General features: G+C 45.0%; 1 protein-coding gene across 1 annotated transcript in view; it reads right to left on the minus strand.

The window, feature by feature from the left end:
• Positions 1 to 16,533, minus strand: part of TICRR (TOPBP1 interacting checkpoint and replication regulator) — a 40,936-nt gene extending 24,403 nt beyond the window's left edge. The window contains exons 1-6 of the mRNA XM_058665599.1: positions 15,772 to 16,533; positions 11,346 to 11,604; positions 9,648 to 9,883; positions 7,493 to 7,727; positions 5,903 to 6,032; positions 1,353 to 1,489 (exon numbers count right to left, since the gene is read on the minus strand). Of these exons, the coding sequence (XP_058521582.1) occupies positions 1,353 to 1,489; positions 5,903 to 6,032; positions 7,493 to 7,727; positions 9,648 to 9,883; positions 11,346 to 11,604; positions 15,772 to 16,434 (1,660 nt within the window). The 5' untranslated portion in view covers positions 16,435 to 16,533. The remainder of the gene's footprint in view (positions 1 to 1,352; positions 1,490 to 5,902; positions 6,033 to 7,492; positions 7,728 to 9,647; positions 9,884 to 11,345; positions 11,605 to 15,771) is intronic.
• Positions 16,534 to 25,272: the final 8,739 nt, after the last annotated feature.

Raw genomic sequence — 25,272 nt, forward strand, 5'->3', positions numbered from 1 at the left:
CCCTGAGGAAGCTCTGGGCTCCAGGCTGCAGCCTGGCCCAGACCTGGCTGTTACAGCTACTTGGGAAGTAAATTAGTGGTTTATTCTCTCTCTACCACCTCTCCACTCCCCACCCCAGCCAATCTTCAAATAAATAAATCTTACATAACAAAAATCAAATGTGGGGAACCTAAGTGCTCAACAAAGTAAAAATTTTGTAAATTTTGTTACATAACAAGCTGCAATAATTACAAAGTAACAGATGAACAAACATGTATAATACAAAGTTGTAACTTATATTTCTGCTATAACTAAAAACGAAAGTGTTTTGTTCATGGGTGATTTGCAATTTTCTTCAAATTTGAAATTCAAGAATTTTCTAGTCTTCACTTAGTTATCATTTCACTGTCATTTAGGGACTGTCAATATTTTAATTGAACCTGGTGCAATAGTTCAATTGACTCATTTTCCCCTTACAAAAGCTGGGATCCCATATGGGTGCAGGTTCATGTCCCAGCTGCCCCACTTCCCATCCAGCTCCTTGCTTGTGGCCTGGAAAAGCAGTAGAAGATGGCCCAAAGCTTTGGGACCCTACACCTGCACGGCAGACACGGAAGAAGCTCCTGGTTCCTGGCTTTGGATCGGCTCAATTCAGGCTGTTGCAGCTACTTGGGGAGTGAGCCAGCAGATGGAAGATCTTTGTCTCTCCTCTGCAAATCTGCCTTTCCAATAAAAATAAAATAAACATTAAAAAATTGTTTCAAATTTATTTTCATTTTATTTGAAGGACAGAAAATGAGACAGAGATCTTCCATCTGAACACAAGACTGGAATCTCCCACATAAGTGGTAGGCCTTCTAAAGTGTGCATCTGCAGTTAGCTATAAAGAACAGAAGAATTGGGACCCAGCTCCAAGTAATGTGTGATATGGGTTCAGGCACCACAAGTGGCAGCCTAACCACTGTGCCAAACAGCTGTCCCAGATGTCAATCTTCTAAAACATACAATCTCATAAAAACCTTGGCCTGGTGCAGTAGCCTAGTGGCTAAAGTCCTCGCCTTGCACACACCGCGATCCCATGAGCACCAGTTCATGTCCCAGCAGCCCCACTTCCCATCCAGCTCCCTGCCTATGGCCTGGGAAAGCAGTAGAGGATGGCCCAAAGCCTTGAGACCCTGCGTCCGTGTGGGAGATGGAGAAGTTGTTCCTGGCTTTGGATCAACTCAACATCAGCCATTGTTGCTGCTTGGGGAGTGAACCAATGAATGGAAGATCTTTCTTTCTGTATCTCCTTTTCTCTTCATATCTGCCTTTCTAATAAAAATAAACTAATTTAAAAAAAAAGAAAGAGAGACAAGACTTTGGGTGCATACGTTTCTTTCTGCTGTCGTCTTGATTAGCTGCAGCAGATTCTTCACGGCATTTCCTCTGATAGACCTCCGAGAGGCCCTGGGTTAATTCACTCTCAGTTTTGGAGGATTCTTTATTAGCCGAGGCAGCTTGTAACAACCTGTAAAATCAAGTTGCTTGGCTTAAACCAGAGTTTTAATTTTCAAAATTTTAAGATAAAACAAAGCAGCAGTAGAAAAAAGAAAACACCATCCTTTTAAAAACTTACCTATAGATGTCCCCTCAAGATGCCTCCCAAAATAATTTTTCTTTTTCGGGAAGGAAAGTGTCCCTACTCACACTGATTCACAAAGCCACGCTGTTCACAAGACTGTGAGCCTTGGCATTCACTACTGCCCTCTTCCCAGCTGAGGGGATGGATGTATCTTGCAATGACTGCAACAGTTTCACTTAGAGGTTTTCACAGCTATTCTGTACTTACTTTAAAACACACCAAATTACAATGTGAAACAGTATAATAGGAAATGAACAAATATGGGATTGGTAATAGGATTAAGGTAATGATAATTAAGTTACTCAATGCTTTTTTTTTTCCATATTAGCCACTAAGGAAATCATGAAAATGGCACGACATGCAAAGCACATTGTTTATCTTTTATTATCTGATTATGAAACAGGAGGAAGCTCCGATGACATGGGCTGAGCAGATGTCACAGGCGAGAACAGCACTGGGGCTGTCAGTCGCAAACTCGGACCATGCTGCAGATTCAGTCTCCCTAACTGCTGACACTTCCCACAAGGGTGGGGAGTTTTGACTTTTTCTGTTCATGTTTAAAAACATGAACCTTTCAGAAAAAGTACGAAAAGCAATGTGAGTAAGACAAGCATGTACCTCTTAGCAAGATAAAATACTTGCTAAGAGTTGGCCAGATCTGCTTCAGCCTTTTAATGAACTTCTCGTTACAGACACAGCTTAAACTTTAGCCCATCCTTCCCATCCCTGCCTCCCAGTGTTCTAGAATCACAAACAAAACAAACTGTCACAATTTTCACATAAATGAAGATACAATCTCTTCCTTCTACAACTTTGTCTGCCCTGCACATGTTTATTTTCTATATGTATAGAGAAGTAGCTCTAGGTTATTCCTTTCTAATAATGAATGTATCGGGCCCGGCGGCGTGGCCAAGCGACTAAAGTCCTCGCCTTGAAAGCCCCGGGATCCCATATGGGCGCCGGTTCTAATCCCGGCAGCTCCACTTCCCATCCAGCTCCCTGCTTGTGGCCTGGGAAAGCAGTTGAGGACGGCCCAATGCATTGGGACCCTGCACCCGCGTGGGAGACCCGGAAGAGGTTCCAGGTTCCCGGCTTCAGATCGGCGCACATCGGCCGTTGCGGCTCACTTGGGGAGTGAATCATCGGACGGAAGATCTTCCTCTCTGTCTCTCCTCCTCTGTGTATATCTGGCTGTAATAAAATAAATAAATCTTTAAAAAAAAAAAATAATGAATGTATCATTATTGGATTGCACAGTATTTTACTGATCCATTTTGCTTCTGAAGCTCTATGAGTCCTTCTCATAATTAATGAATAGCAACGAATATTCCAGTAGTTTCCCTTGTTTCTGAATCTCCTTGGTAGATAATGCTAGAAGAGAAATTGCTGAGTTCACAGTACGTGAAGATTCTATTTCATAAAATGTTAAAACTCCTCAGGTCGGTTCAGCTCCAGCTATTGCAGTCACTTGGGGAGTGAACCAATGGATGGAAGATCTTTCTCTGCCTCTCCTCTGTAAATCTGCCTTTCCAATAAAAATTTTAGAATCTTAAAAAAAAAAAAAAAAAACAGTTAAACTCTCATTTGCAGTTCTCATGCTCTTCATGTTGAGTAATTTCTGACAATCTGATGTGTATGACATAGAATCTAGTTTTCCTATTTCCAATTTCAATCTGCCTGAATTGAGTTTCTTTTCTTTTTTTTTATGTTTTTTTTTAAGATTTATTTATTTTATTACAAAGTCAGATATACAGAGAGAAGGAAAGACAGAGAGGAAGATCTTCCGTCCGCAACCGCTGGTGCTGCGCCGATCCAAAGCCGGGAGCCAGGAACCTCTTCCGGGTCTCCCACGCAGATGCAGGGTCCCAATGCATTGGGCCGTCCTCGACTGCTTTCCCAGGCCACAAGCAGGGAGCTGGATGGGAAGTGGAGCTGCCGGGATTAGAAGCGGCACCCATATGGGATCCCAGCGTGTTCAAGGCGAGGACTTTAGTCGCTTGGCCACGCCGCCGGGCCCTTGAGTTTCTTTTCAAATGACTGGCCCAACAAATCTGCTCATGAGTGAATTGCTCATTCACATCCTTTGCCCAGTTTTCAGCTGGAGTACTTTTCTTTCTTTCTTTCTTTTTTTTTAAGGTTTATTTATTTTTATTGGGAGGTCAGACTTACAAAGACAAGGAAGAAACAGAGAGAAAGATCTTTGTGGCCACAATGGCCGGAACTGAGCTGATCTCCCACACAGGCACAGGGTCCCAAACCTCTGGACCATCCTCGACTGCTTTCCCAAGCCACAAGCAGGCAGCTGGAAGGGAAGTGGAACAGCCAGGATATGAACTGGCACCCATATAGGATCCTAGCGCTTGCAAGGTGAGGACTTTAGCCACTAGGCTACTGCGCTAGGCCTAGTAGATTGCTTTTCTTCATAAATTCTTAGGAGGTCTATACTAATTGGACACTTTGCTATGTATATGCTTACAGCTGCCTCAGGAAAGCATTTGCCCTTGTACGTTAACATAAAAATTTTAAAAATCCATTATTGTAAAATCTTTTCCTTTATGGTTTGAGGTTTTTGTCTTAAATAAGAAATCCATATTTCTCTTGATATTGTCCTAGATATTTTTTCTTCTAATATTACTAACATGTTTCTCACATTTACTCTATAGATCAATTAGAAACTGACTTAAGAAAGCACTTCAAAAAGTTTATGGGAAAATAGAATTAAAAGTTTTATTTTTGTGCAAAAATTCTTAAGCCCATGCATATGCAGTCTTCAAAAACTCAAGGAACTGCATTATTATAAAAAACTATGAAAGTGTTTCAAAAATTTTTGAATCAAAATAAATTTACTTTTGGCTGCCTTTCTGAGTACATTAACAGGCAGCTGGGAGTGGATCCAGCATTCTGATAGAGGGGTACCTATATCATAGGTGGTAGCTTAATCTGTTGCACTAAAATGCCAGCCACACACACTGCTTTATTTATGACAAATGCTGATATCTCGCTGGGGGATGTGTATCTATTTCAATGTTGGACCCTTTATTTATAACATATTTGTGATGTCTATTTGTAGATACTTTAATAACTAGTTACTAACACAAATTACATCCTTTTATGAATTATAATTTCCAATTGTTGTTTGCTTACAGAATAACTGGATTTTCTATCAAGACAATCACACCGTTTCTAAATACCAGTATTTATATTTCATGAAAACGAAGATTTTTATTTTTTTTTTATTTTTTTTTTTTTAAAGATTTATTCATTTTATTACAGCCAGATATACACAGAGGAGGAGAGACAGAGAGGAAGATCTTCCGTCCAATGATTCACTCCCCAAGTGAGCCGCAACGGGCCGGTGCGCGCCGATCCGATGCCGGGAACCTGGAACCTCTTCCGGGTCTCCCACGCGGGTGCAGTGTCCCAAAGCATTGGGCTGTCCTCAACTGCTTTCCCAGGCCACAAGCAGGGAGCTGGATGGGAAGTGGAGCTGCCGGGATTAGAACCGGCGCCCATATGGGATCCCGGGGCTTTCAAGGCGAGAACTTTAGCCACTAGGCCACGCCGCCAGGCCCGAAAACGAAGATTTTTAAAACATGGGTCAGATTTGTACACCAAAACACAAAACACTGAAATTAAATGAAGAGATGTACCATGTTCATGGATCACAGGCCTCAATCTTCCCAAATTTATCGATGACTCAACCTACGCTCAGTCAAAATTCCAAAGGCTTTTTTGTGGAAACTGAGGCTAACTCTGGAAAGACGAAAGATCAAGAATGACCAAGGAAATCTGAAATAGTTGAGAAAACTACCCTGATTTAGATTCACTATAAAGATACAGAATGTGGTTTTGGTGTAAAGGAATATTTAACAGAGGTGGTATCTGTCCTTGACTCTGTATAGAAACAGAACTGCATGGGGCCCGGCTCAGTAATCTAGCGGCTAAAGTCCTTGCTTTGCACACGCAGGAATTCATATAGGCACCAGTTCTAATCCTGGCAGCCCCACTTCCCATCCAGCTCCCTGCTTGTGAACTGGGAAAGCAGCTGAGGATGGCCCAAGGTCTTCGGATCCTGCACCCGCATGGGAGACCCAGAGGAGATTCCTGGCTCCTGGCTTCGGATCGGCTCAGCTCTGGCTGTTGCAGCCACTTGGAGAGTAAATCATCGGACAGAAGATTTTTTTTCTCTCTGTCTCTCCTCCTCTCTGTATATCTCACTTTCCAATAAAAAAAAATTTAAGGCAGATAGCTGAAAATTAATTTTAATAATCACTATTTAGAGAAACAGAAAACTCTTACCAGAATGATTCCATCAAAGTTGAACTGGCACCACTGGTGTTTGAGAAAGGAAACCAATTCTCCACAATGGTAGGATTCCAGGCAGTGGTGCGGCCAAGCTCCTGCTGGGCCCACTCTGGAGCAGGAGGAGCTGCAGGAACACAGGAACAGCGCAGGACAGGGAAGGTAACATTAGAACCAGAGCAGCTAAATCCCAGTGCTCATGCTCCTCTGCACTGAGTTTCCTTCCAAACATACAAAGTAACACCGTTAAAACAACCTGCCTTTGGGACCAGTATTAAGGTGCAGTGCCTTACGGCACTTACAGTGTCAGCATGTCATATGAGCACTGTTCAGTTCTGCTCCCTGTTAATGCATCTGGGAAAGCAAGAGAAGACAGGCCAAGCGTTTGAGTTCCTGTATCTATGTGGGAGACCCAAAAGAGGCTCTGGACTTAGATTTCTACCCACTGTAGCCATTTGGGAAGTGAACTAGCAGACAGCAGACCTCTCCCTCTGTCACTCATGTCTCTCTCTCCCTAATTCCACCTTTCAAATACATAAATAAACCTTAAAAATTTCTTAAAAAGAAAGCAACCATTTGTGTGTACCACAAACTTACAGGCCTAGGTTGTCAACGAAAAATGTTTCTGAATGACATACAAACACAATTTTAAGTTTTTCTGTTCTTGGTTTTCTGTTCCCCTCATCTTATTTTTGAATACTCCTCTGAATAGGTCAAAAATTATATTTTTTCCACATCTATATCCAGCTCCCTGATAATGCACCCGGGAGAGAAGATGGTCCGGGTACTCCTGACTTCAGCCTGGCCCAGTGCTGCATGTTGTGGCCATTTGGGGAGAGAAGCAGCAGGTGCAAGATCTCTCTGTCTTTCCTTCTCTCTTTGTAACTCTGCCTTTCAAATAAATAATCTTTTAGAATAATGTATTAACATAAGAGCAACTAAAACTGCAAAACAAAACTTTTCTGCTGCATTGAGGATTTCAAATAAGAAACTAGCAAAATTAGGTTTACTGTGGTACAAAAAGTGTGGAAACCATGTGTTGCCTTCTCTTTTTTCCTTTTTGAAAGATTTCTTTATTTGTATTGGAAAGTCAGATTTACAAAGAACTGAGGCGATCTGGGGCCAGGAGCTTCTTCTGGGTCTCCCACATGAGTGCAGCATCCTAAGGCTTTGGGACATCCTCTATCGCTTTGCCAGGCCACAAGCAGGGAGCTGGATAGGATGTGGAGCAGCTGGGACACAAATCGACACCCATATGGGATCCCAGCGAGCACTTTAGCCACTGCACCAGACCCATGCATTGCCTCTTTATATTGTCCATGAACTTTCTGAAAGCTCCTCATGTATTAGAAACCATCTTATGCCTTTTTCCAGCTTATAATTTTGATTTTAAGACTGGTTTCATAGGAGTACAATGCATGACTTCAACACTTTCTGCATTTAAACTAAAGTAGCTTGCTTTTGTATGTCCAGTAACATTGAGCTTCTATAAGTGCATGGTGAAAAAACAAGTTCTGATGTTGCAGAAAATTGCAAACCACCCCAGACTATGCTGGCTACTTTTGAGATTTGAGCTTACGAGCTTACCAGAAGGAGCAGGATCAACTAGTGAATGATCGATCTGATTCAGTATATCATCCACAACATCTGAGAAAAGGGAAGTTGCATCATGGGTGCCCTGGGCCACAGCTGTTGGGAAAGAATGACTCCGAAATACAGCCTCCTCAGCGCGGAACACGGTGAGAACTGTAGTACTGGTAGACAGCGGGGAAATAACTCCAGTGATCGGGGGCCAACCTTCCCCAGGGTCCACGGTGACAACCTACATAAAAAGCACTAATTAGATGGGTGTTGTTGCAAATATGCTGCAAAAATGTAACTTAGTAAAAGAATCATTTCCTCAATGATTATTAAAATAGACAGGAAGAGACTTGATGATTACTAGAGGCAGAAAAGAATCTACTATTTATATAGTTCCATTCATCCTAGTCTTTCAATTCATAAATAAGGAAAATCTACTGTCTATGATTATTATACCCTTACAAAGATAGGTTAAGGCTAAATGAAGAAGTAACCAGTTTGTCACCCAGGGAGTAAGGGATATTCAAGCTTGTCTCACTTCAAAACCCATGTAAGTCGGGCTGCATTGTGGCTCAGAAGGTTAAAACGCTGCCTGCGATGCTGGCATCCCATATCAGTATCCCAGTTTAAGTCCCGGCTCTTCTGTTTCTGATCCCGTTTCTATCAATGGACCAGGTAGGACCTGGCCCCTGCCACCCAAGTGGGAGACCAGGGCAAAGTTCTTGGTTCTTGAATTGAGCATAGCTTAGATCTAGCTGCTATGGTCATGTATAGAGTGACGCCTGTAGATAAAAAGATCTCCTTCCTGGTCTCAGCGTAGCGGCCTGGCAGCTAAAGTCCTCGCCTTGAACGCAACAGGATCCCATACGGGTGCAGGTTCTGATCCCAGTGGCCCAGCTTCCCATCCAGCAACCTGCTTGTGGCCTGGGAAAGCAGTTGAGGACGGCCTAAAGCTTTTGGACCCTGCACCCGCATGGGGGACAAGGAAGAGGCTGTAGGCTCCTGGTTTCAGATTGGCATAGCTCCAGTCATCGCAGTCGCTTGGGGAGTGAGTCATCAGACTAAGATCTTCCTCTCTGTACATCTGACTTTCCAATAAAAATAAACAAATAAATCTTAAAGAAAAATTCATGCAAGCAACCACGAGGCAACCCTATCACCTAAGGAATTCACCCAGAAGATACAATGGGCAAAAGAGCTGAGGTCTAATGTAGACTGTCTGCTTATAAAGTCCAGCACTCTTTTCATCAGTGCACAATGGCTTAGAGCAGTAACTGCTCAGCAACCACACTTTCTTCTCTAGACTGCTTCCCAATGTCATCCAGAAAATACATGCCTCCTGAGATTAGAGGAGTAAGCAAGGTAAAGAATCTGCTGGTGGTTCAAAAAGCAGCCAATTTTTAATTTTTAATTAATTTACTTTACAAATTTTGTAAGATTTATTTGAAAGGCAGGTAAATAGCGACAGAAGAGAGTTCATCTGCTGTTACACTTGCAGCTGCTCACACAGCTGGAGCTGGGCCGGGCTGAGGCCAGGAGCCAGACTCAGTGTGGCTTTCTCCCACACTGGTGGCAGAGATCCATGTCCTTGGGGCATCATCTGCTGCTTCCCAGGCTGTGCATGAACAGGCTGTGCTAGACGGGAAGCAGAATGAGGGTCTGCACCTAGGTTCTGCAATACAGGATGTGGGCAGCTTAAATGCTGAGCCCTATACCCACCCCAACCACAACCTTTAAATCAAATCTTTTTGTGTAAGTTCTTTTCAGTAGACAGTTGTCAGTTTATGTTAATTATTGTCAAATTACATTGGGGAACATTATTATATCTAACTTTATAATATAGTGATTATCCTTTAAATACTTAGATAAAAGTAATAAATATATAATAGCATTTTTAAAATAACAAAAAATCCTCCATCACTTCAGTACTTAGTATACTTATCCCATTTGGCTGACTGCCTCTTTCTCTATGTGACTATAACTTACTTGGATTTAGAGTTAATGCAATTTTATAAATGGCTCTTTACTAATGGGTATTATTAAAATGACACTACAATGCAGACATTTACAGAAAGGGTATTACACTGAGTCCTAAGGTACTCCCTGGTACTTAGGGCACACACTGTCTCACTGTATCATTGTGACAATGGAGGACACTCACCAAATGCAGCTCCTCGGCTGTCAGCCTGCTCACCAACTGCTGAAACAGCCTCGGGGTGGACACGTGCTCCTCTGGGCTCTGTAACATCCAGCTGTCGGTGCCCAAAGTGCTGCTTGCTGGGAGGGACCACTGGGCCACTGAACCTTGCACAAAAATTCTCACTGGTGTTTGAAAATGTCTCTGATGCATTGCCAAGGGCTCCAGGGTGACGGTCCATGTTGCTTGACTCTCTTGGCCTGCTAGAAATAAAGTATACTAAATCTAAACAATACCATGAATGCAGGGCCTAGCATAATGGCTCAGTGGCTAAATCCTCACCTAGCAATAACCAGGATCCCATAGGGGTGACCATTCATGTCCCAGCTGCTCCACTTTCCCATCCAGCTCCCTGCTTGTGGCCTGGGAAAGCAGTAGAGGATGGCCCAAAACCTCAGGAACCTGCACCCATGTGGGGAAACCTGGAAGAGGCTCAACTCTGGCCACTGTGGCCACTTGGGGAGTGAATCAGCAGATAGAAGATCTTTCTGTCTCTCCTTCTCTCTGTAAATCTGCCTTTACAATTAAAATAAATAAATCCTGAATGCTAAGAAAAAAAAGTGAGTTTGCCAGTTGAGGTAGCATTATTGTCTCCTAGTTCACACTTCTGCACTTATTCTACTGCCAACATTGCTAGCAAAAACTACCCAGTTTTATTGGAAAAGCTATACACAAACAGGACTTTAAAAAGGCAAGACGTGCTGTCAGAACTTCACGAATTATAACTTAGGAATAAGTATCCAAGCAATACCTACCACTTACGAGAAAGCATCACTTCTTACACCCATCAAACACAGTCAATGAGGTTAATTTCTGAAGACTGTATGAAGGTCTCCACCCCAGCTTCCTGCCAGTGCAGGCCTTGGAAGGCAGCAGTGACAGATGACGGAGCTGAATTCCTGCCACCCACATGGGAGATCTGGACTGTGTCCCCGGTTTCGGAGTGGTCCAGCCCCCACTGCCGTGAACAGCAGATGGGAGTGCTGCTTCCCGTTGACTATCTCACTTTCTGTATTTCTTGAGACATAACAACTAAAAAATTTCTCTTGAAAACCCCTACAACTGCATATACTTTGCAGCATTGTTTTATAGAAACATCCCTACACAGTGTTATTTCTGTGATAATATATACATATATACACATACAATGTGTTCAGAAACATATATAACTCAGAAATGAGTCACCAAATGGTGAGTCATAAAATGAAGCAAATTTGTGAAGCCTTCTACACTCTGGCTTTTCCTAGTCTCAAGCACCATTTTCGATTTCTGCAGATGAATGTATTTCCTCTCTAAGTCAGTCAGTATTTCGCTAGGTCTTCATTCTATCAATCTCTTTGCTGAGACAAAGAAATTCTAACCACCCCCATACCTGGGTACCTGAACATGACCCTTGATGGGACAGCTGGGCAACCCTTTGCATTCTCCCACTAGCTCTCTGTGTGCATGCGCTCGCAGCCGCACTCGACAGAGCTTACTCCTTCCCTGTGAGAGCTCTGACTGTGCACAGACATCTTTTCATTCTCTCCATGATAAACAGTAGATGAGTGCCCATGCTGTAGGGAATGCTTAGAAAGTTTAAAGTGTGGAGCTACCACAAAGGAAGGAATATGCCCGGAATAAGAGAGAGCAAGAGTAACAACTCAAATAGCCTTTGCTTACCTTCCACAGGGAGAAACAATGTTCCCTTCATCCGTGGAAATGAGGCTTCATACTCGGGAGAATTGTACAGCAGGTGGTTCAAAGTGGCCTCTGCTGGTAGGGTGGAGATCCATGGAGAGAGGTGAGGTTCCCTTGACAGCGCCTCCCCAGCTTTAGGAAAATCCCAGCTGAATGTCTCAGACAGCAGGACAGTGCCTCCTCCGTGGTGGAGCAGCTCACGCATGGTCCAGTACCCAAAGTGGTCTGGGCATTTCCACAGCTAAAATAAAAACAACCTCAGGTTACTGAAAACTAGATGGCAATAATTAAAGGAAGTCAAGAAAAAGCAAAGTTGGCAACCACATGAAAGGGCTGGGGCACATGATTAATGTGTTTATTGAACCAATCACAAGTAACAGTCAGCATCCAGGTATGTGCAGCCCGCAAAATGAATGCTACATAACAGGCTTTCCAGAAAGCATTTGTTTAATGAAAATGCTACATCGCTTATAATTTTTTTTTGTCAAGAAACAGAAGTGATGCAAACCATGTTGTAAATCATGAAACGTTCACATCCAAAGAAACACAAACCATCACATATTAATACAAATAATTCTGCTAACCAGAATTAGGTACCCCTGCCATTTGTTAACATGACAAATGGCAGGGGTACCTATCTAGACAGTGACTTGCCACCACAGATCTACTCGAGGACCAAATGACTCTTATATTTCCTATTTTTTTTTTAATTTTTTTTAAAGATTTATTTATTTTTATTGAAAAGTCAGATATACAGAGAGAGGTGGAGAGACAGAGAGACAGAGAGGAAGATCTTCCATCCAATGGTTCACTCCCCAGTGAGCCACAACGGGCCGGTGCTGTGCCGATCCGATGCCGGGATCCAGGTCTCACACACGGTGCAGGGTCCCAATGCATTGGGCCGTCCTCGACTGCTTTCCCAGGCCACAAGCAGGGAGCTGGATGGGAAGTGGAGCTTCCGGGATTAGAACTGGCACCCATATGGGATCCCGGGGTGTTCAAGGCGAGGACTTTAGCCGCTAGACCACGCCGCTGGGCCCTATATTTCCTATTTTAACTGGAACCTTCTCACCTCCAAGGCTGTCTCATGCCTCCAGCACAGAAGTGACTCCTCAGCATAACCATAAACCTCTCATAACTTAACCTCCAGGCACATTCTCTTCTAATTCTCTCACCTACCTTATTTGCTGTTCCCTCCACATGTCACATTTCATAATATTCCAGTGATCTCACTGCTTCTATTCATGTTTCTGTGCCTCCCCTTGCCCATCCACCAGGTGAATGCTCATTACACTACTGTAGCTCAAACCCTACTTTGTAAAAGTTCTAACTGCTTCACACACAGCTCACTCTTAAGTCAACGGGGCTTCAGCTAACTGCTGTTGAGCCACCTCTATGTGACATAGTCCCTGCTTTCTAGGATCTTAAAAGTTGGGAATGGAGTGGGTGAAACAGCAATAACATGAAATATTTAACAGTACCACAGTACTGAATTAACAATATTCAGTGAACATGGGAATATGAAGATCACAAATGGAATGTCATTTTGTTGGCAGGTAACTGTAAACTACTGCCATGTGAATGTGAGCCATTAAAACTACAGGTCTTCGGGCTCGGCAGCGTGGCCTAGTGGCTAAGGTCCTCGCCTTGATCCCATATGGCTGCTGGTTCTAATCCCGGCAGCTCTACTTCCTCTCTATCTCTCCTCCTCTCAGTATATCTGACTTTGTAATAAAAATAAAATAAATCTAAAAAAAAGAAAAAAAAAACCTACAGGTCTTCAAGGTCGTCCAGGTCACTGGTAACTTTCCATTACATTCAAGTTCTAAGATGGACAGAAAACTGCCCACCATTCAAGTAAGGGAATGACAGACTAGTCCAACAACCCAGGACAGTCTTGGCCAAAGCTTTTAAAATTCTGGTTCTTATCTTGATGGACTTTTGAGCAGATTATGGTTAGCATTTGTTTTTAAAATGAAAATATTACAGCACAAAAGAAAATATTACGCAAAGGCAAAAAAAAGAGGGGAGATGGCTAGTTTGTTGGCTTAGGTGGCTAATTCTCCACCTCTAAGCACTGGCATCCCATACAGGTGCCAGTTTGTATCCCAGCTGCCATCTGCTCCACTTCCCATCTAGCTCCCTACTTATGATCTGGAAAAGCAGCAGAGGGTGGCCCAAGGCCTTGGGATCCTGTACCCACATAGGAGACCTGAAAGAAGCTTGCCTGTTGCTTCAGATCAGTTCAGCTCCAGCCATTGTGGCCATTTAGGGAATGAATGAGAAGATGGAGGTTCTTTCTGTTTCTCTTCTCTCTGTAATTCTGCCTTTGAAATGAAAATACATCTTTGAAAAATAAAGAAAAAAAAGGGTCCGGCGGCGTGGCCTAGCAGCTGAAGTCCTCGCCTTGAACATGCTGGGATCCCATATGGGCGCCAGTTCTAATCCCGGCAGCCCCACTTCTTATCCAGCTCCCTGCTTGTGGCCTGGGAAAGCAGTCGAGGATGGCCCAAGGCTTTGGGACCCTGCACCTGCATGGGAGACCCGGAAGAGGTTCCAGGTTCCCGGCTTCGGATCGGCACAGCACCAGCCATTGTGCTCACTTGGAGAGTGAATTATCGGACAGAAGGTCTTCCTCTCTGTCTCTCCTCCTCTCTGTGTATCTGACTTTCCAATAAAAAAAATAATAAATATTTAAAGATAATAATAAAGAAAAAAAAGCAGATGCACAAAAATGTGTCAGAAGTTTCCCACCTTCTATTTGGAAATGTGAATTAAGATTTGAGTACAGGCTCTGTTTCTCTCAGTTCTAGTCCCCAGACTGTGAGCTCACGTCCCAAGGGCAGGCTCTAAGTGTTTGCCCTGACAGTAAGGTTGGCCAGAGGCTTTAGAGTAGGAAAAAACAGATCTTCAACAGAAGACAATTTCAGAAAAATCTGAGGTCATCTGAGGGGCATTTTCTTGGAGGAAACAGCAGCAGACCCATCCCTCACACAGTGATGACGTCAAGCCTGGAAGCGATTACAGAAAGATTCGATCACCTACAGGCTTTGAAGACACAGTCATTTGAAAGGCAGATCTTGTGTTGTTTCATTGCCCAGATGCCCACAGCAGCTGCTGCAGGGCCAGGCCACAGGCAGGAGCCAGAACTCCATTTGCACTTCCCAAGTTAGTGGCCCAAGAGCTTAGACCACGACCTCATGCCTCCTGGGATGGATCAGGGGTAGAGTAGCAGAGACTTGCCAGCACTGCAATATGGGACCGAAGTGGCTCATGCAGCACCTAAGCCCCACAGTGCGCATCCCTACCTACTTAATTTAATGTTATTCCAAAAAAAAAAAAAAATCTCCAAGCCCCATATGCTATGACTTATTTCTAACTGGTATTTGATAGTTCCAGAATAAAGTCTTTGAATTGATTTGTTATCAGTTACCCCAAATCAAGCATTCAATTGTTTCGTACTATATGCAGCATTTGATTTGCCACCTTAACAAATTTTCATTTCTAGGATTCTATTTTCCCTATCAAGTGTTTATCTGACCTTTTTTTTCTTGACAAACCACACTATCTTATTTTGGAATGTAATGTGTTTCCTGGACTTTGTATACAAAAAATTGTGGGAAATTGTAACACTGTATCATGAAAGTCCTTGCTTATTTTGCATCTGTAATCAGACTTTGTAACCAGCTCCCTTTAGTGATAGACAACTGTATCCACTGCCTATAGTGACCAAGCGGAACCCCATCTCCCACCTGCTGAATCGGTTTCCAGACCACTTGCACGGATGAGAACAAAGCCACACTTAGTGCCCTGAGCCCGAGATGGGCTCTCCAACCTCCCTACCTCCTCCCTGGTCCTAAAGACTCAGCGGAAACACACTTACCTCACGTTCAGCTCAAATCCGCACAGCAGATCCCTTTACCCAAAACGTTCCTTTTCATTCTCCAATCATCCACTTCTCTGCTCAAAAAGGCCTTTCCTGAACACCACTCTAGACAAAAGTCATCTCATTCTACTTTCTTTGCTTTTCAACAGCTTTATTCTCTTCAGAAATCAATTATTTTCTCATCCAATTTTCTTCAGAGCACGATTTGAAATATTATCACTTACTTGTCTATGCATTGACTCTGTTAACCTCCTCTGCTTAATACAAGAGTACTTCAAAAAAAAAAAAAAAAAGTTCGGGAAACACCACTGCAAGACTGGCTTAGTTTGGCACATAAAAGTTTTGAAAGGCACAGCATTCGTTTCACAGTAAGAATTTCACGAAGTTCTTGAAGCGCCTGCAAGGCGTGGATTTCAAAATTTTTTTGCACCAAAATAAACTTAGTTTTGAGGTCAAGACCCCCACCCTGTGTCCCTGTGTGCGGGATCGGCCTTCCGCCCCGAGCCCACCACCACGCCGTACCTCCGGGCCCTCGGTGGTGTCCACCCAGTACAGCGTGATCTTCCGGGCGATCAGGACCTCCTGGACCCTGCGGGGCAGCAGCCTGTCCGTCAGCTGCCGCGGGCCCGGGGCCTCGCTGCCGCCCACGAACTGCAGCAGCTCGCGGCGCGAGTGCGGGCAGGGAGCCAGCAGGAAGACGGCGTTCCCGCGACCCCCGAGCAGCGCGGCCGCCGCCGCCCCCGCCGCCCCGCGCGGCTCGCCCTCCACGTCCAGCAGCCTGCGGCCGCTGCTCCGCAGCACCGGCTTGGTGGGCGACGTGATCTCGGGCCGCTCCCACTCGTCCTCCAGCAGCGCCTCCAGCAGCGCGCCGTGCGTGTGGCTGGCCCTGGGCGCCGGGCCCGGCAGGTGGGCACCGCCGCGGCCGCGCTCCCCGAGCCGGGCCTCCAGCTCCTCCTCAAAGACCTGCCACGAGCGGACGCCCAGCTCGCGGAAGCCGCGGCCGCGGGACGGCCGGCCCCGCGCCCCCTGCGAGTCGAAGAACTTGAAGGCCCAGTGGACCCTGGCCAGGCCGAAGCGGCAGCTGAGGTAGATGAGCAGGCGCAGGGCGGCGCGCCGGACGCGGCCGGGACGCTCCGCGCCGCCCGCGGTGTCCAGCAGCAGCATGACTTTGTGGCAGCAGGCCATGCCGGCCGGGCCGGGGCTGCCGCCCGCGCCGCCTTCGTCCCAGCCCGGCGACCCTTTAGGGAAGCGGACGCCTTCCCCGCCTCCGCGACGAGCCCCCGGTCCAAAGACTCCCGCGCTTGCCCCGAGTTGCTGCTATTGGCGGAGCGAGTTCCCAAGACCACTTTCTATTGGCTGTCGGCCTTACGTAAAGTACGGGAACACTTCCATTTTTGAAGTCTATTGGGGAGGCAGTGGTTGAGAGCCTCAGTTTGATTGGTGGAGGCCGTGACTATGGGCGGGGGAGAGACACTTAACGCTAATTGGCTCAAGCCTCTATTTTAAAATTTAAAGGGGCGGTACTCAGAGGGCGTGTTGCGGGCAGAGGCCGGCCTTGGGGCGCTGGTGCGCAGGCGCGGGAGCGGGCCGCCAGAGAGGGCGAGCGGGTTTCCAGAAACTGGACTTTTCGTGTCAAGAAGTAATTTGGCTTAACTGGAGCCGAACCGATTCGAAACTTTTCTTGACGGTCTAAGGAATTAAATCCGATGGCGAATGCTCCGGTTTTCTGTCAAGTGTAAGGGACGGTTTCAAGTCGGACGTTCCTTCCCTTCACCCTGTTGAATTCTAGGTGTCTGAGGAAGGTGATTCGAGCTACGTAGCAGGTGCAGTTCTGAGTGTACTTATTTAACCTTAGGAAATTTGGGAGCAGTTCGGGAGTAGTTAAATGAGGTTATGGCGTAACTCCGAGGGGAACCATAGTGGTTGTTTTTGTCTTTAAAGTAATGTCAGACTCAACCAAGACTGCAAAAAGAACTTAAGGTGAATTCTCTGAAATTTTATGCTTGCACGTATTTTTTAAACTGTTCGTGGTTACGATAATACTGTGTCTAGGAAAGTGTGACTATCCAGGGTGATGGCTAAAAAATGTTTTTATGCTTTTAATTTTTAAAATTTTGCAGTTCTTTATTACTTTAACGATCTATGGGAAACATAGCAAGTAAAAAGTATCCTGGACCTGATACTGTAGCCTAGTGGCCAAAGTCCTCACCCTGAATACCCTGGGATCCCTTGTAGACACGAGTTTGTATCTCGCTGCTCTAGTTTAGTCCAATTCCCTGCGTGTGGCCTGGGAAAACACTTGAGGTGGCCCAAAGCCTTGGGACCTTGCACCCATGTGGGAGATGCAGAAGAGGCTGCTTGGCTCCTGGCTTCGGATCAGCACAGCTCTGGCCATTGCAGCCACTTTGGGAGTGAACCAGCAGATGGAAGATCTTTCTCTCTGTCTCTCCTTCTCTCTGTAGAGCTGACTTTCCAATAAAAAAATAAATAAATCCTTAAAAATATATATCAGCTTAAAAATTAGCCTGCTCTAAGGGCCTGCTTTGTGGCACAGCAAATAAAGCCACCACTTACAGAGCCAGCAAGCCGTATGGGCACCGGTTCATGTCCCTGCTGTTCCACTTCCAGCCCAGCTCCGTAGTGATGGCCTAGAAACGCAGTGGTAGACAGTCCCAAGTGTTCAGGCCCCTGCAGCCACGTGGGAGACCCAGATGAAGCTTCCAGCTTTGTCCTGGTCCATCACTGTGGCAGCCGCATGTGAAATGAACCAACCAGCAGATGGAAGATCCCTTTCTGTAACTTTCAAAATGAATACATCTGACACCATTAAGTTGTGTTTCATTCACACAACAGTTATCTTGTCTGGGCAAAACAGACAAAAAAATCCTCCCCTGAGGGTCTGCATTTTAGTAGGGGAGCGGCAATAAGCAAAACAAATGGGCAGAAGATATTAGGTGGGGATGGGACTAAGGAGAATGCTGTGGGGACAGACACAAGAGAGGGAGTGAAAGGAGGCCCCAGGTGGGCGACTTTCCCCTATATGTAGTTTTTGTTTGTTTTTGTTTTGTTTCTTCTTTTTAAAAAAAAGATTTATTTATTCTTATTGCAAAGTCAGATAGATACAGAGAGGAGGAGAGACAGAGAAATATCTTCTGTCTGATGATTCACTCCCCAAGTGACCACAAAGGCCAGTGTTGTGCCAATCTGGAGCCAGGATCCCAGATCCTCTTCTTGATCTCCCACGTGGGTGCATGCTCCCAAACCTTTGGGCCGTCCTCGACTGCTTTCCCAGGCCACAAGCAGGGAGCTGGATGCAGAGTGGGGCTGCCGGGATTAGAACTGGTGCTCATATGGATCCCGGAGCGTTCAAGGAGAAGACTTTAGCTGCTAGGTCATGGCACCAGGCCCTTGTTTTGTTCCTTAAATTCATTTGGAAGGCAGAGTTATAGAGGGACAGAGAGCTTCCATCTGCTGGTTCACTCCCCAAATGGCTGCAAGGCCAAGGCTGGGCCAGGCCAAAGCCAGGAGCCAAGAGCTTCTTCTAGATCCCCAGTATGGGTATAGAATCCCAAGGCCTTGGGCCACCTTTGGCTGTTTTCCCAGGCCACAGACAGGGAGTTGGATGAGAAGTGGAGCAGCCAAGGCACAAACTGCGCTCATATGAGATCCCAGCACATTCAAGGCGAGGTTTTAGCCACTAGGCTGCCATAGTGTCTCTCTCTCTTTCTTTCTCCCTCTTTTTTTTTTTTTTTTTAAGATTTATTTATTTTTGTTGGAAAGGCAGATATACAGAGAGGAGGAGAGACAGAGAGGAGATCTTCTGTCCAGTGAATCACTCCTGAAGTAGCCACTTTGGCTGAACTGAGCTGATCTGAAGCCCAAGGTCTCTTAAGGAGTTGCTGGCTCCTGGTTTCAGCCCAGCCCAGTTCCAGATGTTGTCATGTTTCATTACATTAAAGTCTCTGTCAGTTTCCATCATCCTCTTTAAGTGTCTCTTTTCTTTTGAAACAAACAAGTCTTGGTTTAAAAAGAAAAAAAAAAACACATTATATTTGGGGGCTGGTGTTATGGCTTCGTTAACCTGCTCCACCTGTGGGGCTGACATCCCATATGGCCACCAGTTCAAGTCCTGGCTGCTCTACTGTTAAAACTAAGAGAAAAAAAAAATTCCCCTAGGAACTCCAGGATCACACACAGCTGGTGAGACCCCAGGTGTCCTCCCCACAGGCCCTTGTTATTTATTGTTTGTCCAAGGGTTCAGGATCCCAGCTGTCTTCCACCTGGGAAATGAGAGTGTTTGTTCAACTTACCCAGTCCCTATGTGACAACCACTATGGGTTGGTTAATAACATGGGATGGTTGTTTGTTTCTTTAACTTTTGATTTTATTTATAGACCAAGTTTTTAAAATTAAAAAAAAAAAATTATTGGTTTGAAAGGCAGAGTTAAAGAGAGGGAGAAAAATTGAGAGATGTTCCATCTATTGGTTCATTACCAAAATGATCAAAACAGCTGGGACTGGGACAGACTGAAGCCAGGAGCCTGGAACTCCATCTGGATCCCGTGGGTACTAACGGCCTGGGTACTTAGACTATCTTCTGCCTTCCCAGGCCCATTAGTAGGGAGCTAGATCAGAAATGAAACAACCAAGAATCGAACCAATGCTCGTATGGGATGCTGGTATCACAACATAGGCTGTGCAGCAACACTGGCCCCTAGTTGTGTTGTTTTGTTTCGTTTTGTTTTGTTTTTGACCCGTGAATATTCAAATGTGCTAAAACTACATGTCAAAAGCATTATCCTTTGGGCCCAGCGGCGTGGCCTAGCGGCTAAAGTCCTCGCCTTGAATGCACCGGGATCCCATATGGGCGCTGGTTCTAATCCCGGCAGCTCCACTTCCCATCCAGCTCCCTGCTTGTGGCCTAGGAAAGCAGTTGAGGACGGCCCAAAGCTTTGGGAGCCTGCACCCGCGTGGGAGACCCGGAAGAGGTTCCTGGTTCCCGGCATTGGATCGGCGCGCACCTCGGATGGAAGATCTTCCTCCCTGTCTCTCCTCCTCTCTGTATATCCGGCTTCCCAATAATAATAAATCTTTTTTTAAAAAAAAAGAATTATCCTTCCCTCTTTGATCTGCTTTTGCAGCTAACAAAACTCAGGGGTGGGTGTTTAGGTTGTAAACTGCCCCTTGGATGCCTGCATCTGATATCCAAGTGCCTGGGCTTGAGTCCCAGCCTCCTGCTAATGCGGACCCTGCGAGGCAGTGGTGACTGCTCAAGGTGTTGGGTCCCTGCCACCTGGATGAGACCTGCATTGAATTCTCTTATTTAGTTGAAAGGCAGAGTTTGTTGACAGAGAGAGAGACAGACCGAGCTGTTGTATATCTGGTAGTTCACTCCCCAAATGACTGCAACAGCTGGAGCTGGGTTGGTCAGAAGCCCAGAAGCTAAGAGCTTCTGCTGGGTCTCCCACATGGGTGTAGGGACCTTAAGACGTGGACAGTCCTCTGCTGCTTTCCCACATGCATCAGCAGGAAGCTGGATTGAAAGAGGAGCTGCTAGGTTTCAAACTAGTATCTGTATGGGATGCCAGAATCACAGGCATCAGCTTTAATCACTAAACCATAAAGCAGGTCCCCTGCTATACTTCCAATTTTTAAAAAATCTGAGCAAAAGAGAAAAATTAGTTTAGCTTATTTGTGTGGTCTCTTGCTGGGTTTTCTGTTCTAGTCCATTGATTTCTTGTCTGTCCCTCCACCAATTCCGTGTAGTGTTGATTACTCCACCAATTCCGTGTAGTGTTGAAATCTCAAAATCAACTGTTGTGGGGAGAAATCAAGATGGCAGAGTAGGGTAAGGACATGTTTAAACAGACGGAGACATATTAGCCAGTGTGAAGCAGGGAGGGCACATTGCAAGAAATAGGAGAATACAAAACAACAGCAGAGGGGTACCCGGAGACTGACAGACTAAAGAAAGCAGCAGACACAACTATGGTGCTGCAGTGACTGATACGCCAGCAGCATTCAGCTAACAGCGATCTGAACTCCACTGGCAGCCAGAACTCCACCAGGAACCAGGTGGGAAGGGACATTACCCAGGAGCTCAGGTGGTGAACCCAGACAGAGAACTGCCCGTCCTGCTGGTCTGTTTAATTTGGCCAGAAGCAGAGATAGAGCAACAGCTCCCAGACTAGCAGTGCAGGAACAGTGTGGATTTCACAGCCCAGTTGGCCTACTAGGGCCAAAGAAGGTGCCATTTTGTTTAAGGAAGCAAAGGCTATGGGACAGGACTGCACATGCACTGAACTGGGAGTGAACTCATTTCTGCCTCAGTGAACTGCAACAACATGACATCCTACAGGTTCCTCCCAAGACAGGTCCAGGTAGCCCTCAGACCTGATGGCCAGCAGATCAAGAACTCCAGTAGTGGCATATCAGATGCTGTTTCTTACAGTGTGGCAAAGAATTTAAGACTGCAGGGGACAACAGTGGGCTGCGCATGCACTGAGCTCAGCAAGAATTCACTGAGCTCAGTGGATTGCACTGGTCTCACAGGAAAATAATACTGACTATGGCATTGTACGGGTGAAAAATAGGTCCATGTGGCCCGCAGACCTAAGGACCAACAGGTTGCAGAAGATCAGCACCACCAACAGCCTAGCTATATAGGACACCTTGTGTCTCCCTAATCCTGGGACCTGTTCCAACCAGAAGTTGGAGAAAGGCTGTACAATGATGCAGCCTCAGTACAGTATCACAGGAGGTGGAGACTGGTGAGTCAGGAGCTAGGGCTACGGAGTTTTTGGTGGAAATCTAACACAAGAACCCAGACCTGGAACTCACCAGAGGGATGGCACAAGTGACTGCAAAGAGCTGTGTACCAACTGCAGTGAGTAAAATCAAACTGTAGACCGTGGGTGACAGAGCTTAGAAACCTGCCCCAAGGAGAGGAATCTGATAACCAGAAGTACAATGACCAAGAGCAAAAGAAGAGACAGAGACACAATGAATATTACTGAAGAGTCCCTTGCAAAGGAGCAAAAGCCTTTGCCAACCTCAGAGTTAACTGAGGAAGACATTCAAAGAATTCAAGAAATATGTCACACTGTGAATGAATCAAATGAAAGCTGACATATCAGAAATGAAGAATACAGTGGAGCAAATTAAAAGTACAGTGGAGAGTCTCCAAAAATAGAATGAAGGAAGCAGAAGAAAGAATCTCAGCATTGGAAGCTATTTCTTGTCACCACAGGGAAACAAACAAAAAGCTGGAAGCAGAACTAGATCAGGCTAAAAAAAAAAACTATTCAAGCATTGAAAGACACTATGAAAAGGCCAAATATAAGAGTTATGGGAGTCCCAGAAGGTGCAGAAGAGAAACTGGGTTTACAAGTGTATTTAATGAAATAATAAGGGAAAATTTCTCTAATCTAGAGAAAGACTTGGGGACAACATGCAGGAGGGGCACAGAACTCTCAACAGGCTTAATCAAAAGCCAGCTTCACCATGACACATGATAATCAAGCTCTCTTCAATTGAACATAAGGAAAAGATCCTTAAATGTGCACGTGAAAAAAATCAACTGACATATAAAGGAATGCCAATTAAACTCACAGGTGACCTCTCACAGGAAACTCTACATTCCAGAAGAGAATACGTGACATATTCCAGATTCTAAAAGCAAAAAAAAAAATTGTCGGCCCAGGATAACATATCCAGCAAAATTTGTCTTTGAAAATAAAATAAAATTTTTCCACAGTAAAGAAAAGTTAAAAGAATATGCCTCTCCCAAACCTGCCCTACAAATGATACTTAAAGATGTTCTCCACAGAGAAAAGGCAAATGTGAAGAACATCCCAAAAAATAACAACAGAAGACTAAATCAATGAACAACCCATTGCTAAAATGACAGGACCAAATTACTACCCATTCATATTAACCCTGAATGTTAATTGATTCAACTCATCAATCAAATGTCATAGATTAGTGAACTGGATTTTTTTCTTTATTTTTGACAATCTTTACATAATTAGGGCAAAAATGTTCAAGGGCTACAGGAAAGTGGGTAAGACTATTATTTCCACATTGTTTTATTTTTTCCTGTATCTGGGGGTAAAGCAGTAGATAAAGGGAGAAGCCCCACCCAGTCTCCCACCCATCTCAGGTCCCTGATGTGGGGCATGCTCCGAGAGTCTTGCTCAAGTGGTTTTGATAGTTCAACAGTTATGAATTGCTGCCAATCTCACCATTCCAAGCACAATGAAGTTGCTGCAGAATCCACTGATTGACATAGTCCACCTTAGAGTCTCTGTTTGCCAAGTTTTAGTGAACTGGATTTTTTTTAAAGATTTATTTATTTTTATTGCAAATCCAGATATACAGAGAGGAGGAGAGACTGAGAGGAAGATCTTCCGTCCAATGATTCACTCCCCAAGTGAGCTGCAACGGCTTGGTGCTGCACCGATCCGAAGCCGGGAACTAGGAACCTCTTCCAGGTCTCCCACACGAGTGCAGGGTCAACTGCTTTCCCAGGCCACAAGCAGGGAGCTGGATGGGAAGTGGAGCTGCAAGGACCAGAACCAGCGCCCATATGGGATCCCGGTGCGTTCAAGGCGAAGACTTTAGCTGCTAGGCCAGGGCGCCGGGCCTGAGAACTGGATTTGAAAAAAAAAAAAAAAATCTATTTGTTGCCTACAGGAGACATATCTCACCACCAAAGATCAGCGGAAACTGTATCCCATGGATTTTGATTTTTTGAAGTTTAATCTCTTCAAAATAGATCATACAGTAGCATCATTTTCTTCAAGAAGGTTCTTGATTTTCTTTTTCATTTATTCAGTGACACATTAGTCATTCAGCAGCATGTTATTTAATTTCATGGCATTGTAAATTTCTATTTTTCTTCCTGTTGCTGATTTTGTAATGTGATTTTTTCATTTAAGGGGTGTACAGTAACTGTGACATGGAAACTGTCATATCCAGATGTGAGGATACAATGCAGTATGCATCTCTACTTCCAGACCAAAGATGGACTCTCAACGAAACTGTTTATTATATCTTGACAATAGGAAGCTGGACTCTGCCATTGTCCACGCCCACAATGATGGACATATGCTTGTTTATAAAGAACTATAGTATAATAATAACATAGGGGAACTCAGTGAGTTGGGGAGGGGGTGTGGGACATCCCAGGGCCTATGGAACTGTATCATAAAATGATAATAACAATAACAATGAAGGCTATGAAATAAAAATAAAATAAATCTAAGCCAAAAAAAAGATCACTTTTATTTGATAGATTTACAGAGAACGAAAAACAGAAAGAGGTCTTCCAGCCTCTGATTCACTCCCCAAATGGCCACAATGGCCACAGCTGAACTGAGCTAAAGCCAAGAGCAAGAAACTTCGTCTGGTCTCCCATGTGGGTGCAGGGTCCCAAGGACTTAAGTGGAGTAGCTGGGAAACAAATCGGTGCCCATATGGGATGCCAGCATTTGAAGCTGGAGAATTAGCCTGTTGAGCCATGACACCAATTCCTATCCTTTGTTAGAAGGTATTTTCACTGGTTACAGATTAAAGGGTGACAGTGTTCTTGGGTGCATTTGAAAATGTTGCATCTGCTTCCACCTGGCTCCATGTAGCTCCTGGCTGCTGGCTTCATTACCAGCCTAGCTCCAGCCTTTTGGCCATTTGGGGAGTGAACTAGTGGGTGGAAGATCTTTCTCTAGCTCTCCTTCTCTGTAAATCATTGAATTGTAGCGTATTATCCAGCATTTACTATTATTTCCAAAGAGGAAGTGAATCATCTGTGCACATACAAGCCAGTGACCACTAGAGGGAGGCAGCAACAACCCTTTGCAGAGGCCGTGGGCGCGCGCAGGAGCGCGCGCATACACAATGCTAATTAAACAGCTTGTTCGGAGTTGGCTAAGTCTGGGACGTACTGTAGCAGGGTCTCCCAGGAAAACACAGACCTTGAATGACTCACACGCCGTATCCATAACACTTGGGTCCATTCTTCCGAAA

The sequence above is a fragment of the Ochotona princeps genome, chromosome 6 (assembly GCF_030435755.1).
Source record: "Ochotona princeps isolate mOchPri1 chromosome 6, mOchPri1.hap1, whole genome shotgun sequence".
Lineage (NCBI taxonomy): Eukaryota > Metazoa > Chordata > Mammalia > Lagomorpha > Ochotonidae > Ochotona > Ochotona princeps.